This window comes from Formica exsecta, unplaced genomic scaffold, assembly GCF_003651465.1.
Source record: "Formica exsecta isolate Colony F162 unplaced genomic scaffold, ASM365146v1 scaffold778, whole genome shotgun sequence".
NCBI lineage: Eukaryota > Metazoa > Arthropoda > Insecta > Hymenoptera > Formicidae > Formica > Formica exsecta.
In genome coordinates, this window is record NW_021853546.1 from 39,123 (window position 1) to 54,920 (window position 15,798).

Here is a 15,798-nt window from a genome sequence, read left to right on the forward strand (position 1 = left end):
TTAAAAATTTATACAAAGATTAAAAAATAATAACAAATTAAAAAAAAATTTAATTAAAAAACTTGGCGTTGCTAATTTTCAAAGTATATATTAAAACCAACAAATAATAAATTTAATTTAGATCTAAATTTAATTTATAGAAATATATTTAATTTAGTTACATCAATAACTACAATGTAAATGTATTAAAGAATACATAAATTTTAGCATATTGTTTAGTTTAGCAGCGCCAAGTTTTTTTAAACTAAATTTTTTTTTTATTTGTATAAATTTTTTAATTTTTATAGAAATTAAAACACTTATTTTGTACAATTGTTTTCGGTTAAAATATTTGTTTAATTTGGTAAATGTTCAGATTAACTTACATCTCACGGATCGTTTTCATTTTCACATATATTATAGAGGGCACATTTCTAAGTAATACGCACTTTGAATTTTGTGGCGCTCTCTTCTAGTTCTAAAATGAGTATAAAAAGTTGCCATATCCCAGTATAAACACTGTTATACAGGGTGAGTCCTTTTATTCTTAACAGGCAAATATCTCAAAACCTGAAAGGATAAATGTTCAGATTAACTTACACCTCACGGATCATTTTCATTTTTACATATATTATAGAGGGCACATTCCTAAGTAACACGCACTTTGAATTTTGTGGCGCTCTCTTCTGGTTTCAGAGATATGCGAATTTGAAGTATTATAATTTACGCATTTATTTCTATGATCTTTTCACTATATCTTACTTGCATGTTTATGTTTTTTTGTTTACATTTGCGTCACTGTCAGTATATTTTTGCTAAGAAAATGGCAGATGTATATCCTTTTACAAATGATTTATAAAATAAATATCATTTAATAAAATATAAAAAATTATATATTATATTTTCCCACAATTGCTATTCCTCCAGTATTTTCAACAACTCATCCTGCAACATTAAATCTTCCGCGGATCTTTCTGTTTGTTCGGCTTTTCTTTACTGCCTAACTGCTCTGAGTCTTTCGCTAAGCATCTCATGCTTTTGAAAATAAAACTTCGATACTTTTACCGCTTTTTCAATGCGTTCGTCCGCTATTTCGCTATATTTTAAAATCACGAATACCTATTTTTACCGCGCTGCCGTTCGTCTCCGCTGCTACGTTACTGCGTTATTGAGAACCATTGTTTTCGGACGCACATGCGTAAAACATGCAAATATCCGCGTTTCTCCTATTTTACAACTCGCAACGTTTTTTATTAAGCAGCGTTCTGTCACGGTCGCCAATTTGCGCAAAACTATTCGATTCCCACTCTTAAAGAGCTTATCGAAGGGGATTTACCATGCTTAATGTCTAACGGAATATCTCGAGCATCGGACTTCGTATATCGCGCTACAGATTTGTAGACGAATGGTAATTTACCCAATATTTGCGATAGTATAACTGTGACCGGACGAGTATGTGCGAGATGGAGAATTCGTACTGAATACAGGTTTTCCTACCTTGTTTAACGGTCGCCAGTTTGTTTTACCTCCAACGAACAAGATATTGCGTCGTCGGGTGGCTCCTCAAGATGGCCGCCGGACTGGTTTGTGCGCGTCGCGCCGTTTGATGTCGTCACGTTGCCTAGCGGTTGGACGAATCTCTAAATTTGCCGCTAATATCTTCCTTCTGTTTCAGGTCGCCTCTGGATTCTTCGAAACTCAGGCTCGACGCAGGAAAGGACTTCCTTCTGAGACAGGCCGTCACTGGATTCTACGGGATCACCCGCTACAAATCTCTGGATCAGCATAGGTAAGTACTTCGCAGATTTCCCCTACCGCTGCTAATTTCTTCCTTTTGTTACAGGTCGCCACTGGAAACTTCAAGGATCGACGCCCACAGGTTAATGGACTACCCGTTTGAAGCACAGGCTCGACGCAGGATCCAAATTAGATATTTCTAATTTTCTTCTCATGTTTCAGATCGCCGCTGGACTTCCAAGAATTAACGCCTCGTGGTTAAGGACTACTCTGGATAATCTCAGGCTCGATGCAGGATATAATCACACAGACTCAAGGTATTTCAATAAATTGACACTGAATTTACTTTTATGATAAAAATATAAAATATATTTAAAAAGGTTAATTTGTTTTACAATTTCAGGTCTCTAATTGCGCGTCTCCACATTCCCGGAGATTGGTTTGCGCGTGGTTAAATAATTGAAATAAAACAGTATTTTAACTGAGTGTCGATTTTCGGGATTTATGTCTTAACTGGAACTACCGGAAAAAGGCCTGGACTGGCGCTCCGCACCGCCTCTTATACCTTTTCCCCACCATCGGGCTCTCCCACTACTCGGTCGTCCCACTCCTGCGCGCCGCTCGGCGGCTCGACGCATGCGCACGCCGCTTTTCGCCGTATTTATACTCTGGCGCGTTTAAAATTAAAATAATACATAAAAATATATTTAACCGCTTTATTCTATTTCAACGGTCAACGCAAAACATAAAATAATTATCAATATTAATTAAATAATCGACTAGGCAAATCTCGCCGCAAAATGATAAGTTCGGCATAAAGGGCCGAAGTGCTGCTCGCAAAGTGCAGCTAACAAAATAAAATTAGTACATAAAAGTGTAAAAGTGTAGTTGTGTGTATTGTACAAAAAGTGTAGTTCAGTGTAGCTTATTCTAAGTGTGTTTTTTATACAGTGTGTGTACTTACAACTAACTTTTCTTGATTTCAGCTCCTCCGGCGTCATGCTCGGATTCGTCTGAGCTGTCAATCATTTCTAAAACACGAGTTTTAGATTTTCCGTCCCCTTTGTCCTTGAAGACGAAACGGAACCTCGGGATCTTATTTTCTCCCGGTGTCTTCTCGGCGGATTTGCTGGTCTCGCTGGGTTTCGGGGCTGCTGGGCTGGTGGGTTTTTCCCCTGGCTTCAAGGTTTACCGGGGGAACCGGCCGGGCATATCCTGGGGGAAGATGGGTGCACACCTCCGCCGCCTCGGCGGCGTGTGAAGAAGGCACCACCCACCATGTCGGGGGCGCAAGAGCCGGGCCCGCCTGACAAGGTGGGAACTGGGGGATACACCAGCCCGGGCAAGTGTGAGCGGGGATGGTGGGGGCGAGTGGTTTTCCATTTGCTCCTGCCACTCCCTGCCGGGAAGGTGGCGGTTTAGACCACCGGGGGTTTTAACCGCCGGGGGTCCGCAGGCTGAAGTGGACGGGGGTCCATGGAGGCCATTGCACGCGGACTCCCCGAGCTGGAGGGGGAAAGGCGGACGTGATCCCGTCTAGCCCCCTAGGTATTTTTTGAGGGGTCCTTCAGACCCCACTTGGGATGGTTTTGGGGGGTTCTTCAGACCTCCCACCCTCCGGGATAGGGCCGGAATTAAGTTTCGGGCAAAGCGGGGGTGGACGACCGGTGAGGAGATGTGACAAACATTTTGCCCGGGCGCCCATCCAACCGCTTAGAATGATCACCATGGGGTTTTAGCCGGTAAGAATCCGGCATAACCTCCGGCTCTGGAGGGAGCCGGGGGTATCTATGAAGATTTCTCCATTTAAAAAAAAGGTTAGGTTAGGTTGTAATCGGACACGCCTGGTAAAAACTTACGTAACCTGTGTTGCAATAATAGGTCCTTGAAACGGTCGCCAGCTGCTTTTACCTCTTCTAGCAGCAAGGTATTAGAATTCCGAACGGGTGCTACTCAATCTGGGTAATCAGGAATATCCTTGACTCCTTGGTAATGATTACCTCTGCCGGCACAATCACCTCGTGGTAGATTATTAATCCCTTAATGGATACCAAGCCCGGAAGTACCTGAAACAATCTAACAGGGCTCCTACTCGGGTCCGGGATATATAAAAAAATTATCACTGCTTCGACTTCGAAACGAACACTTTTAATGCCTTATTAACGTTAAACAATTGCATATAAACTCTCCATACTACTACTACTCAAACGCCTAACTCTCTACGCGTGGCGTAGGTTAATCGCTTTTAGTACTTTTACCACCTGTATGTCCTGGTTTTCTATTTCGGAAGATTCTTTATCCGGAGGTTTGATTTGGATATCTTCGATAACTTTTGGTTTGTCACCTTCTATTGGGACGTTGACATCTTGGTTCTCCTTGTCTTCGTCTTGCGCGGGGTGTATCGAGTGTTCCCCCGATTCGTTGTCTGACGTGTCGCTGTCCTTTTTCTCGCCGTACCTCACTGATCTCGTTATCTCGTTTCCATCGATCGTGAAGTTGATTTTAATTATCTTTGACGTCGTTATTTCCTCCTTTATCTTTTTAACCGATATTATCGAGGTAACCTCATACTCGGGATTACCCGCTTCATCGGGTAGAATGATTTTGTCATAAAATGTACGATTCATTTTCTCGCTTTGCAACTTGACTAGGATGGCTTGAGTTATGTCTGCTGTTCGTTGCTTTTCTTTTCTGAGAAGCTCTTCGGCTTCCTTTCTCGTTGGCCTCGTCTCCTTTGCCTGCCTCTCGCATAACCTCGTGAGCATGGCTAACCTGTCGCTTCGTTCTTTTTGTACCGCTTCGAGAGTGATATCCGTTAAATAGTCGTATACCAACTTGTCCTCCGCTTCGATTCTCTGCTTTTTTTCGTTTTCCGTCTCCATCTCTTCTCGTACTATCCAATTCGCTTTATTACGTTCTGTCTCTGCAAGTTCGATCACTCGACTGTGTCGGCCATCTTGGATCGTGGTCTTAGGGTCACTCCTTATGTCCGCGCGCTCTCTAGTAACTTGTCCAGCCAGCTGATTGGCTGTTCCTAAATCTTCCTGAGTCGTTAGTAATTTTCTTATATCTAACTTATTTTCTTTAATTTCGACATATTTGTTATTTAATCTGTTAAGTTTCTTGTCGCTATTCTTATAATTTTTTCTTTTCTTACATATATCCTTAATTCTATCACAAAATTTGTTTTTGTTACATAAATGGCTTAATTTAGTAAATTTTACATTATTATTTTCGCTCAATTCAGATCGCGTCTTAATTTTAAAGCTATTTCCGTTACAGTTTCGAGATTTTTCGGGATTTTCTTTATTCGTAATGTCTTTTTCGCTTTCTAATGCCTGTTTTCCGCTGTTATCTTTCCATTTGTCAGATAATTCTTCAGTGGCTAATTGTTTGAAACTCTCATATGATTTGTTCAAATTGTATAATAAATTCCCAAAACTCTCATCTAAATTTACTCTAGTCGAATCATTTATTTTATTTATCCAACCTTTTAAATTCTTAAACAAATTTTCTAAAATGTTTGAGTTTGATTCTAAATTGTCAAAATTTTCGTTTATTCTTTCATTATTTGTCGAATGTATGATTATTGTATCCCTTGAAGAATCATTTGGTTTTATATTATTCGTTTCTTTCGATTCTAAACGTTCCTTTATATTTTTACGTTTATCATTTGCTAACTCGTTATTTCTAGTTTTTTCTCGGGATTTTATTACGTTTGTTTTGCTCGAGGAATTAGCATTTTCCTCCGCACGAGTATTCTTATCTTCTAATTGGTTTTCTTTATTTACAGTTTTTAAACTTAAGTATCGCATATAATCCTTCTTATTTTCTAAGTTCGCTCGCACGTTTTTCATTGTTTCGCACTTATTGTTTTTATTAGTGTCCGTTTGTCGAATGTCATCCCCATTCGGTTTTAATGGCGTGCTGCTGTCTTTTGGATTAAAGTCTTTTGTTTTCTCGCATATCGCACTCGCATTCTCGGCATCTTTCGCACTCTTTCGCGCACTTTGCCTATCGCTTGTTACAATTTCTTTTTTCTTTATCGCTACGTTTCTCGCAACGTTTTCCGCAATATCGTTCGCACTATTAGTATCTTTCACGGTTATCGTTTCGCGCACTTCTGAATCTTTATCACTTTTGTTTTTAAAATGCTCGATTATTTGAATATGGGGCTCGACATTCACTACCGCACTAACACTTTCTTCGTGTCGCCTCTTTTTTAGGGTTGTGGGTTGTGCTTTAGCCTCTTTCTCTCGCAGCTTCCGCTTCCTGGACTCCATCGATAGATGCTCGCTCCATCTGGTTAATGGAGATTCCATTCGCTTCTCCCTTTCCTTGATTCTGCTGTCTAACTCTCGGCACGTGAATTTGCCCAATAGTATGCAGGGTTTATCCATGTCCAAGATCATTGCTTCCACGTTGGCTGTTATTTGGAAAATAACTATATTCACTTTAACAGCTTTAAAGCTCACCTTCTTTTCTCTTTTTAGGTAGGCTGGAATATTTTTCGATTCCGTGAGGCGGTTTAATTTATGTACGTTGGTATCAATGCTTTCAACCAACGTACTTGAAATTACATTGAACTCGCCTCTGTAGTCGAAGTGAATTTTCACTTCCTGACCTTCAGCTATTCCTGCGAAGGATGGTATGGATTTCTCCCTAGAAATCAGATTAATCAACCTTGAGATGTGTCTTCTCCCTTTTTCGCTGATTAATGATCTTTTTCTTTTTCTTTTCAGGTTTCCTTCATTTCCGGCTTTGCTTGGCTCTGGATCCTCAGGACTCTCCAGCGTTGGATTATCACCGGTAAGTATTACTTCACTTTCTCGTTTCTTTCCATTTTCCGACCCTTTTTGCATGTCAGTTATAAAATCTTGGATCTCTCCGATCTCAATCTTTTTAATATTTTTCGAGGTTTTTAACATGTTTACCTCGACTCGATTGTTTAGAGTTGTCTCTCTGTGTGGTTTCAACTGTCTAGAGTTGAACGTTCCCAAAGCGTTTCCTCGCAAGTCTTCTACCACATAAGCGTTTCTGCGTACCTCGCTGTGTATCTTGTATGGTCCGTCATACACTAGATGAATCTTTTGCGTTAATCTGCGATTTGCGTCACTTCGACGATGGAGTTTAATCCACACTTTGTCGCCCGCTTGGTACCTCTTTGCTTCACCATGCTTATCAGTTTGAATTTTTCTCCTCTGCAACATCGTCGTTGCAGTTTTTATTTTTTCGACTAATATTTCGGCTTCGTTTCGTCCTTCCTCGACGAATGGTTCCAGTCTCGGATCAACGAACAGCCGTTCGTTCTGTTCCGGATGAAGCTCGTTCGGGCTGAATCCGGTGAGACGTCGAGTTGATGGTTTTTTCAGCTCGTTTCACGATTCGGTCCCATCCAGTTTGACGGTCGTGTGCATAGACCCGTATGATGCGTCCCAGCTCTCTCATCACCCTTTCCACTGGGTTGGACTGAGGGTTGTACGGCGACGTCTTCCTAATAGAAAAACCCATATTCGTTGCAAATTCCTGCCATCTCGCGGTAATAAACTGTCCCCCGTTATCGGACAGTATCTCTCTCGGAATACCGACTCTACCAAAATGTTCCGTTTGCAATGTGTCGATTATCGACTCTAACTTTTGATTTTTTAACGGATACAATTTCGTTAATTTAGAAAATTGGTCCATTGTTACACAAATATATTTATTTCCGCGCGGTGTCTGTGGCAAAGACCCGAACAAGTCGATCGAAATTACTTCTCCGGGTTTTTCCGGCAATACGTAGTATTCCGTTCCGCGCGTCGGTCTTGTGAAATATTTTGTCGCTTGGCACACGCTACAGGACGCTACAACGTCCCTTACTACGCGTTCTAGATTTTGAACCGCGAAAAATCTTTCCATAAACTCGGTGACTTTATCCGTTCCGAAATGCAGTAGATAATCGTGTACCCTATTCACGAGTTGCCATTTAACAGCCTCTGGTACGACGATTCTCTCTCCTTTCGGTGTTTCTACGCGAATAAGTCCCTCTCTCGATAAGAATTCGCTCGACGCTTCCGCGATTATTTCTCGTAGAATTTCGTCGTCGCGCTGCGCTTTTCCGAGCATGTCCACCCACGATGCGGTTTCTATTTCATCTTTCGGCTGTTTAATTGCCGCGATATGTTTAATTTTACCTTCCTTCTTCGCGTACCCGTTTTTATCGTTGTTACGCGACAACGTGTCTGCAATTTTATTTTGTGCCCCTGGCACATGGCAAATCTCTAATTCAAACTTATTTAGGAATGCCATCCATCTGGCGATCCTCGCGCTATCATCCGCGCAGGCCGTTATGAATTTTAACGCTTTATGATCGGTATGAATTTTAATTTGACGTCCTAAAAGCGTGGTGTGCCACTTGCGTAATGCCCAGACTATCGCTAGACATTCGATTTCCATCACGGTGTAATTTAATTCCGCATCTTTCAGGCTACGGCTCGCGTAAGCTACCGTGTAATTTATTTCGGGTTCGTTTTCGTCGTATTGATATAAACGCGCCCCCAAACCATATTTCGACGCGTCTACGTATAAACCGAACTTTAGTGCCGGTCTGATAATAAATAAGCATTGCGCTTCGTTGAATGCTCTCTTTATTTCCTCAAACGAATCTTGCAATTCGTCGTTCCATGCGAATTTTACATTCTTTTTCAACAAACCTTCCAAAGGTTTCGTCATTCTCGCTAAACCCTTTATAAATCGACGATCCCAATTCACGAGCCCGAGAAAAGCTTGTATCGCTTTCTTGTTCCTCGGCCTTTCGAAATTCTGAATCGCGAGTTTCGTGTCATCGTTCATATCCGCTTTAATCTGGTCGAATGTATGACCCAAAAAACGAATTTCGGTTTTCAAAAATTCGCACTTTTCTTTATTCAATCGGAAACCGACCTTTCTTAATTTACCGAGAACATAGCTTATATGGAATAGATGTTCTTCTAAGCTATTCGACGCAATTAGAATATCGTCTAAGTAAACGATCGTAAATGGATCACACTCGTCCCCGATCACTTTCTGCATCGCTCGTGTGAACGATGCTCCCGCAGTTTTTAACCCGAAAGGTAGTCTACGAAACACGTATGTTTGTGTGGTTATCGAACTTAAAACCCGTAAACTCTCTGCTTTCTTCTTTTAGCGGAATTTGCCAGAACGCCATGGCCACGTCCAACGTCGAGTAGTATTTCTTGTCTCCTATCCGACGGAACACTTCGTCGATCGTTGGAGGTTGATCGTGGTCATTGGTCATTCGTTTATTTATTTCTCGCGCGTCTAGACACAATCTAATTTGTCCCGTCTTTTTAATCACGACCACTATCGGATTGACGTATTGCGTATTAGCGCGTTCTATTATTCCGTCCCTTTCGAGTGTTTGCAAATGCTCTTTGACTTTAATTCGGTGTATTTCTGGCACGGGATACGTTTTAGCTTTAAACGGTTTTTCCGTATTCACCGTTATCTTATGCGCGTAATGCTTCACGCATCCTATTTCGTTTTTGAAAAGCTCGCCATGCTTTGTTAGTATTTTTCCCAACTGTCTCTCCGCGTCTTGAATTGAAATCGCGTTAAGAGTAATCTTTTTACTACCCGAACTACATTCCGGAAAATCTATTATAAATTTCCTACCGCAGTTTATCGCAGCGTTACGTTCCGACAAAAAATCCGTGCCGAGTATCATCTCGTACGATAGATTCTTCACGATGTAAAACTCGTGCGAAAATTCCCTCCCATTAATCAGGAAACTTGTTTGAATTCGGTTCGCGATTAATTGCGCGCGGTCCGAAAAAGCTCCTACGAGTGAGAATTGTTTTATCGGAATTATTCGCATCGAAGTCTTTCCGTTCGTCAGTTTGTCGTAAACGTCTTTTGTAATCAACGAAATCTGCGATCCCGTATCTACGAGAGCTTTAATTTGTAATTTATTAATTAAAATCGTAACGTACGGGGAACCCTGCTTGCGCACAGTTTTTTGGTCCTCCTCCGTTACCTCGTCGACGTCGCGTAATATCTCTTTCGTTCTTATTATCGCGATTTTATTGTCGTCTCTCGCTAGTGGTATTTCTTCTTTAACCACGTTATTGTTAATAGTCGTAGTCTCCGTACACGGTGTCGGTATGTCTGCCTCGACTACCGGTTCGCTATCTTTTTCCTCCTCGTTCCTAATCAACGCTATATTTCTCGTATACGCGTAATTATCCGTCTCTTTAGCCGCTTTGCTAAATTCGCGTTTTTGCGTATTTATGTTGCGCGCGTTAATCTCTTTTTTATTTATTTGCTCGTCATTGTTCGGCAATTGTTGAGATATCGCGGTATTATTATTCCTTTCCGCGTTGTAATATCTTTTATAATCCCGGTATTGCTTCATCGGTTCAAACTTGTCGGCTCTTGCGTCATCTCTCGCGTCGTACAACTTCGACGCTCGTCTCGCGTTATCGCGATTGTAATCCGATCCGTCTACGTCGCGCGCCTTTGTCGGGTATCTCGCGCTCGAACTCGCGTCACCGCGAATGTAATCCGATCCGTATCGGTATCTCGACTGCGCATTCGACGTTCTTCCAACGGTTTCTCGCTGCGTAATACTTTTAACGCTCAAATTTTGTCTTTTCGCGTTATTGTTTAAAGTATACGTTTTATTCTCACGTTTTTGTTCGTACTCTATTTCGTCGAGCAACGTAATGAATTCTTCGACATTTTTAACGGTCGTCGGCCGAATTTCACGCGCTATATTTGAGCCAAAATGCCTTTTCACGCACCTAATAATCTCATGCTCGGACATAGGTGGTTCTAAGTACTTTGCTTGTTTCGCCAAATTTAACGCGTACTCGCTCATCGTCATGCTACTGTCGCGTCTGTAAAATTCCGCGTATATTTCTTCGCGGAATCGCGCCTGTTGTTCCTCGCCCCAAAAATACTCTTTAAAAGCGTATATCGCTTCGTCAATATCTTCCGGTTCTCTAATATCGAACCAGTTCGATGCCGTGCCTCTCAGGCAACTACCGAAATAGTATAATTGCTCTACGTAACCTACTTCCTCGTACGTGGCAATTCTTTCAAATTTTTTAATAAATTTGATCGAGTTTTGCGGATCGTTCCTCCCCGAATATTTTATCTCCTCGAATGGATTTTTAAGCCAACCACCCTTTGGCAATCTCGCATTTGAGACTAAATTCTCTCCTACTTTAACTCGAGCACGCACGGAATTTTCCCTAGCGTCGGACAAACCTTCATGACATTTCTCGCTATCATGAAGTCTGTCGTGGCTAAGAGTTGCCGTATCGCGCGCTTCTAACTCCCTAAGCTTCTCATATCTCTCTTTAAGAGATTCTGGATTTTGTTTCCCGGCGTTTTCCCTGGTATCGGACAATGTTACACGACATTTCTCGCTATCATGCAGCCTGCCGTCGCTCGGAATTACCGGACTACGCGCCTCTAATGCTTTCACTCTCTCGCATATTTCGCGCAGAGATTTTTTATCTTCATCGCCTACTTTATTTTCGGCTTCAAGATCGCTTTCGCGCTCCCTTTCCAAGTCTTCCAGACGTTTACGGAATTTCTCATTTTGAATTCTGAGAATTTCGCATTCCGCGTCGCGCCTCGCTAACTCTTCTTCCGCGTTGATTTTTACTTGCGAACGTGTATTTGTTTTATCTCTGGGTTTCACCGGAGATCTAATTATTCTCGGCTTTTTAATTTCGGGCTCGCTCGCGCTACCCGTCGCCGAATCGTTCTCGCGTTTGTCCGACATCGCGTTCGCGAATATTTATTTTTTATAAAAACGGCACTACCGGCTATCTCCGTTACCGCGTAACTGCGTCGTTCGGAAACGTCGTTTTCGGATCACTACGCGATACAACACGCAACTATCCGCGTTTCACGAATACTCGACTCGCAACGTTTAAATCAGCAACGTCCGGTCACGGTCGCCAATTTCTTTTCGATTTATTATTTTACTTAGAGTTTGTTCTCTAAAACAGATTACCTGTTATCGCTCTCACGGACAAGTAGTTTCAATCGGACTTCGTATTCCTACTTGCAAGTTCGTGTAGACACCGGTATATTTTCCGGATTCGCGACTATATCACTGTGACCGGACTAAACACACGAGATGGAGAAAATTACGATAAATGCAGGTTTCCCTACCTTATTTAAACGGTCGCCAGTTCGTTTTACCTCCAACGAACAAGGGATGCCTTTGGACGACGTCCCGTCAGGTCTGCCGTCGGACAGGTTGCGCAGCGTCAGGATCACGCTGGTTTGAACGCCACTGCTTATCCGCATGGCTGGTGAGGAATTATCCTTAATTCCTTTCTCTTTTTATGTTTCAGGTCGCCGCTGGATTCACCGGATCAACGCCCAAGGATGTTTGGACTTCCCGTTGTATGGAATTGCCTCGACGCCTCAAGAATACGTCGGAACGACGTTATTTGTGCAACGATACTTTATTGGACAACTTATCTGCTTCTTAACTAATCCCTTCTGTTTTTCTGTTTCAGGTCGCCACTGGATTCGTCGGATCAACGTCCCAGGATGTCAGGACTACCCGTTGCACGCCGCTGGATCGACACTTGGACACAGGAAAGGATTTCGCGATTTCAAGGTGAGTTAATATCTTTCACTCTTATTTTGAATATATAAATGTATAAAATATATTTCAAAATATAATATCGCGTATATCAAAGTTCCCGTACAATATTACGGTTATGAAATAAAACTGCCTTCTTTATTAGCAACGACGCGAATCTCTCAACGCACGAGATTTGTTGTATTCGCGACTATCTTCTTTAAACACAAACAAAAAACCCGTGAAGACGTTTTTTCTTAGCGCTTCCTAACCGGGAAAAAAGGCCCCGTATCGTGCCCTGCACGGCCTTTTATACCTCTTCCCATTCTTCTTACTCCCGCTCTCCGGCTTCCCTCTCTTCCGGAGAACGCCTCCTTGATGCGCGCGCACGCTGTGCTATATTTCGCGTATAGCTATACTCTATGTGTAGCTACGTGCTACACATCGGGTGTAAAAACCGAAAAAATCGCTCGGATCGTTTTTTCCTTAAAACTATGCTTAAATCTATACTATGTGTCTAATAAATATAATATTTACATTTTACTATACTACATGCTAAATAAAAAAAAGGTGCAGAAGTACCGCACTTCGAGTGTAGCAACTTTTCACTATACTTTAGTACTGTTTTACATCACAATTTGTTGTGCTGCATAAAAATAAAACTGTTTTCTAAAATGTTTGTAGAAAATTAATAGAACTTAAAACTACTTAAAACTAATCAGTCTTATTTACAGTTTTACGAAAGTCTCTATTTCTTCGCTGATCTTCTCGTCACTTTTCTTCTTCGAACCGGCTGCCAATCGCTGTCCGAGTCCGAATCTCGGAACTCCGGACGAATATTTGTCACTTTTCCTTTAGATATCGTCAGGATCGGTGACCCTGCTTCCTGGCCCGTCTTCGAGGATGAGGGTTTATTTTCCGGCCTCAAGGTTTAAGTTATCCGAAGAGTTGGCTAGGCTGTTGCCGCAGAAAGACGTGGCTTAACGTGCTCTATGTTGTTGCATCGTTCATTGTGTCTAAAGACGTTTCCCGGTGCCTATTTAGTGTTTAAAATACTCGGGGAGTGATCTGGACTTGTTTGAGACATTAATTATTGAAGTGCTGGTGTTTCTCGATGAACTGTTAATAAAAGATTATTCGGAGAATATGTGGCACGTAATGGCGGCCATACGAGCCTTTGCAACTCTCCCTGTGACGTGGAATTCATGTAACGGTGAACGTGTGAATAACGTGACTAATGTGACTGGATTGACTTTAAATGATGAATATTGCTTGAGTGTAACGCTGTTACAATGATTTATTAATTTAGTAACGCAGTAACGGACAATACCTACGGACTTAATTTGGAAGAAAGCATGTAATCTGTGACGTCACTGCTGACAAGTAGCGACCGGAGCAATGTGCTCCGATCTTTGGTTGACGACCTGAGCCTTCGTGGTGTTCTGAGAACGGACGGAAAACTCCGGGGTTTGGACTTGGCATATTTTGAGCAATGGATATTGAGGTGTTTGCATGGAACTTGTGACGTCATCGCTGTCTGTATTTATGCTGCCTTCCTTTTGGAGTGTCGTTGTCATTGCTGGTAGCTAAAGAAAGCGGTGACACATCTGATATAAGTAGAGATATCTGCAGTTTGAATGATCTACCGTGAAAGGAAGATAGACACGAAGCGGATAGCCGCCCACGGTTGGACAGCGATTCGGGATATCTGGTAAATTCCACTGGATCTGGGGTTTTTCCCTAGAGCCAGGAAAGTGTCAGAATTGTCTTGCATTTTACCCGGGGTGTCCTTAAGAGCATAGGAGGCTAAAATCAGTCTCAAGATGACTGATCGCTCGCTGGCCACTGTTCTGTGGTCTTGATGGTTTAGTGATTTTGGGAATATTATATATATATCATATATATATATATATATATATATATATATATATATTTTGGATGGATTTCGATATTTAATCGCACGTAATGGAACTGCTTAGATAATTTTGTATACTGAGAACACCTACTGTCGGACGGTTTTTTTTATGTTTCGATGTTTCGGCGTTGATGCATTCCAATATACAAATAAAACATTATATCTATAGCAATACAATCCGGAGCCTTTACGACATGAATTGTACTCTGAATACTAGCAGTAGGGCATATTTCGTAAATAAAACAGTAATTATAGGTGAACCAAGGCGTGGGTCATTTCTCTGGATCTAGAGTATTTTCCCTAGAACCATGAAACCTGTGTTCCGATTCCCCACCCGGGTGCACCCAGACAGCGTTCAGACTCCTCCCAAGTGCTCTCGCCGGACTCTCAAGTGAGACGTTCAAATTGTCACTCTATTCACCCGGGAGAGCGTAAAAACCACTCGGCTCACGGAGCCGGGTGGTTTGTGAATGAAGATGAGTGGCAATAAGTGCGGGCAATATTGAAAAATCTAGTAATATTGTAAGTCAGAATCGGACATCAGATGCATTGAAAATTGTGTATAATCTCATGTCTAATACCGGCTTTATGTATGTTATAAACCATGATGTAATAATAGCCGTGTTTCGATATTTACTGTCAGTATTGAAAATTTATAGTGTATATGACATACACTATAGATTTTCGGTACTGGCAGCGAATATCAGAACACGGCCAATATATATTATTACATCATGCTTTAAACTGCATTTGGGCAACAGGTTTTTACAGGTATTTACAAAGATTTACAGGCTTATGCCAAAAGAAAAAAAAAGAAGAAATTTATACGTTGTTAATACTAATATTGACGCTTTGATTGTTAATAAAATTGCGAAGTCGAATAGTGATAGTGTGAAAACGTTTATAGCTACAACGCACAATAATTTTCTTTCTTTGCCCGCTTTCCTTTCTTCACTCAACCATTGATTAATTTCTAACTAGATAGGGCGATCACGCATTACCAAGATGCCAACGGCCCGCTTTCCTTTCATAACTCAACCATTGATTAATTTCTAACTAGATAGGGCGATCACGCATTACCAAGATGCCAACGCCGTTTGGAGACTTCAGATTTCTACGGAGTGCGTTCTGATTCCATTATCCTCTCAGACACTTTTCGTTAAACTCCGCCCATCACCCGCTCACCTGACTATCACCCATCGGATGAAGAATCGGAACACAGCCAAACATGCGTGAATGGCCTGTTGGAAGATGCTCTAGGGAGCACAAGCGGCTAAATTTAGCCCCGCTAAGAGAATTAGGACGGCTGAACGATTGTATAGACGACTCATCGTCTCTTGATTAACCGAAATTACCGGTACTAATTGAGAGTGCCATTCTAACACGAACTAAATAAGGCTATTACGACGCTTTTTGCATGAATTATAAGTAGATAGACGCGGAGCGGGAATCCGCCCGCAATTAATTAACAATTTTCGGAAAATCTAGTGAATTAACTAAATCTGGGGTTTTTCCCTGGAACCAGGAAATGTGTTGGAATGGCCTTTCAATTGTGCCGAGGAGCGTTCTTAAGAGCATA

General features: G+C 41.7%; 1 protein-coding gene across 1 annotated transcript; it reads right to left on the reverse strand.

Moving 5' to 3' along the window:
- Positions 1-3,063: 3,063 nt before the first annotated feature.
- Positions 3,064-4,646, reverse strand: LOC115243987. The gene is made up of 2 exons (XM_029821323.1): positions 3,576-4,646; positions 3,064-3,504 (listed from the first exon to the last, which is right to left on the reverse strand). Exon 1 carries the CDS (start codon positions 4,596-4,598, stop codon positions 3,936-3,938), a length of 663 nt encoding a protein of 220 aa, XP_029677183.1. The 5' UTR covers positions 4,599-4,646; the 3' UTR covers positions 3,064-3,504; positions 3,576-3,935.
- Between the last annotated feature and the right edge of the window lie 11,152 nt (positions 4,647-15,798).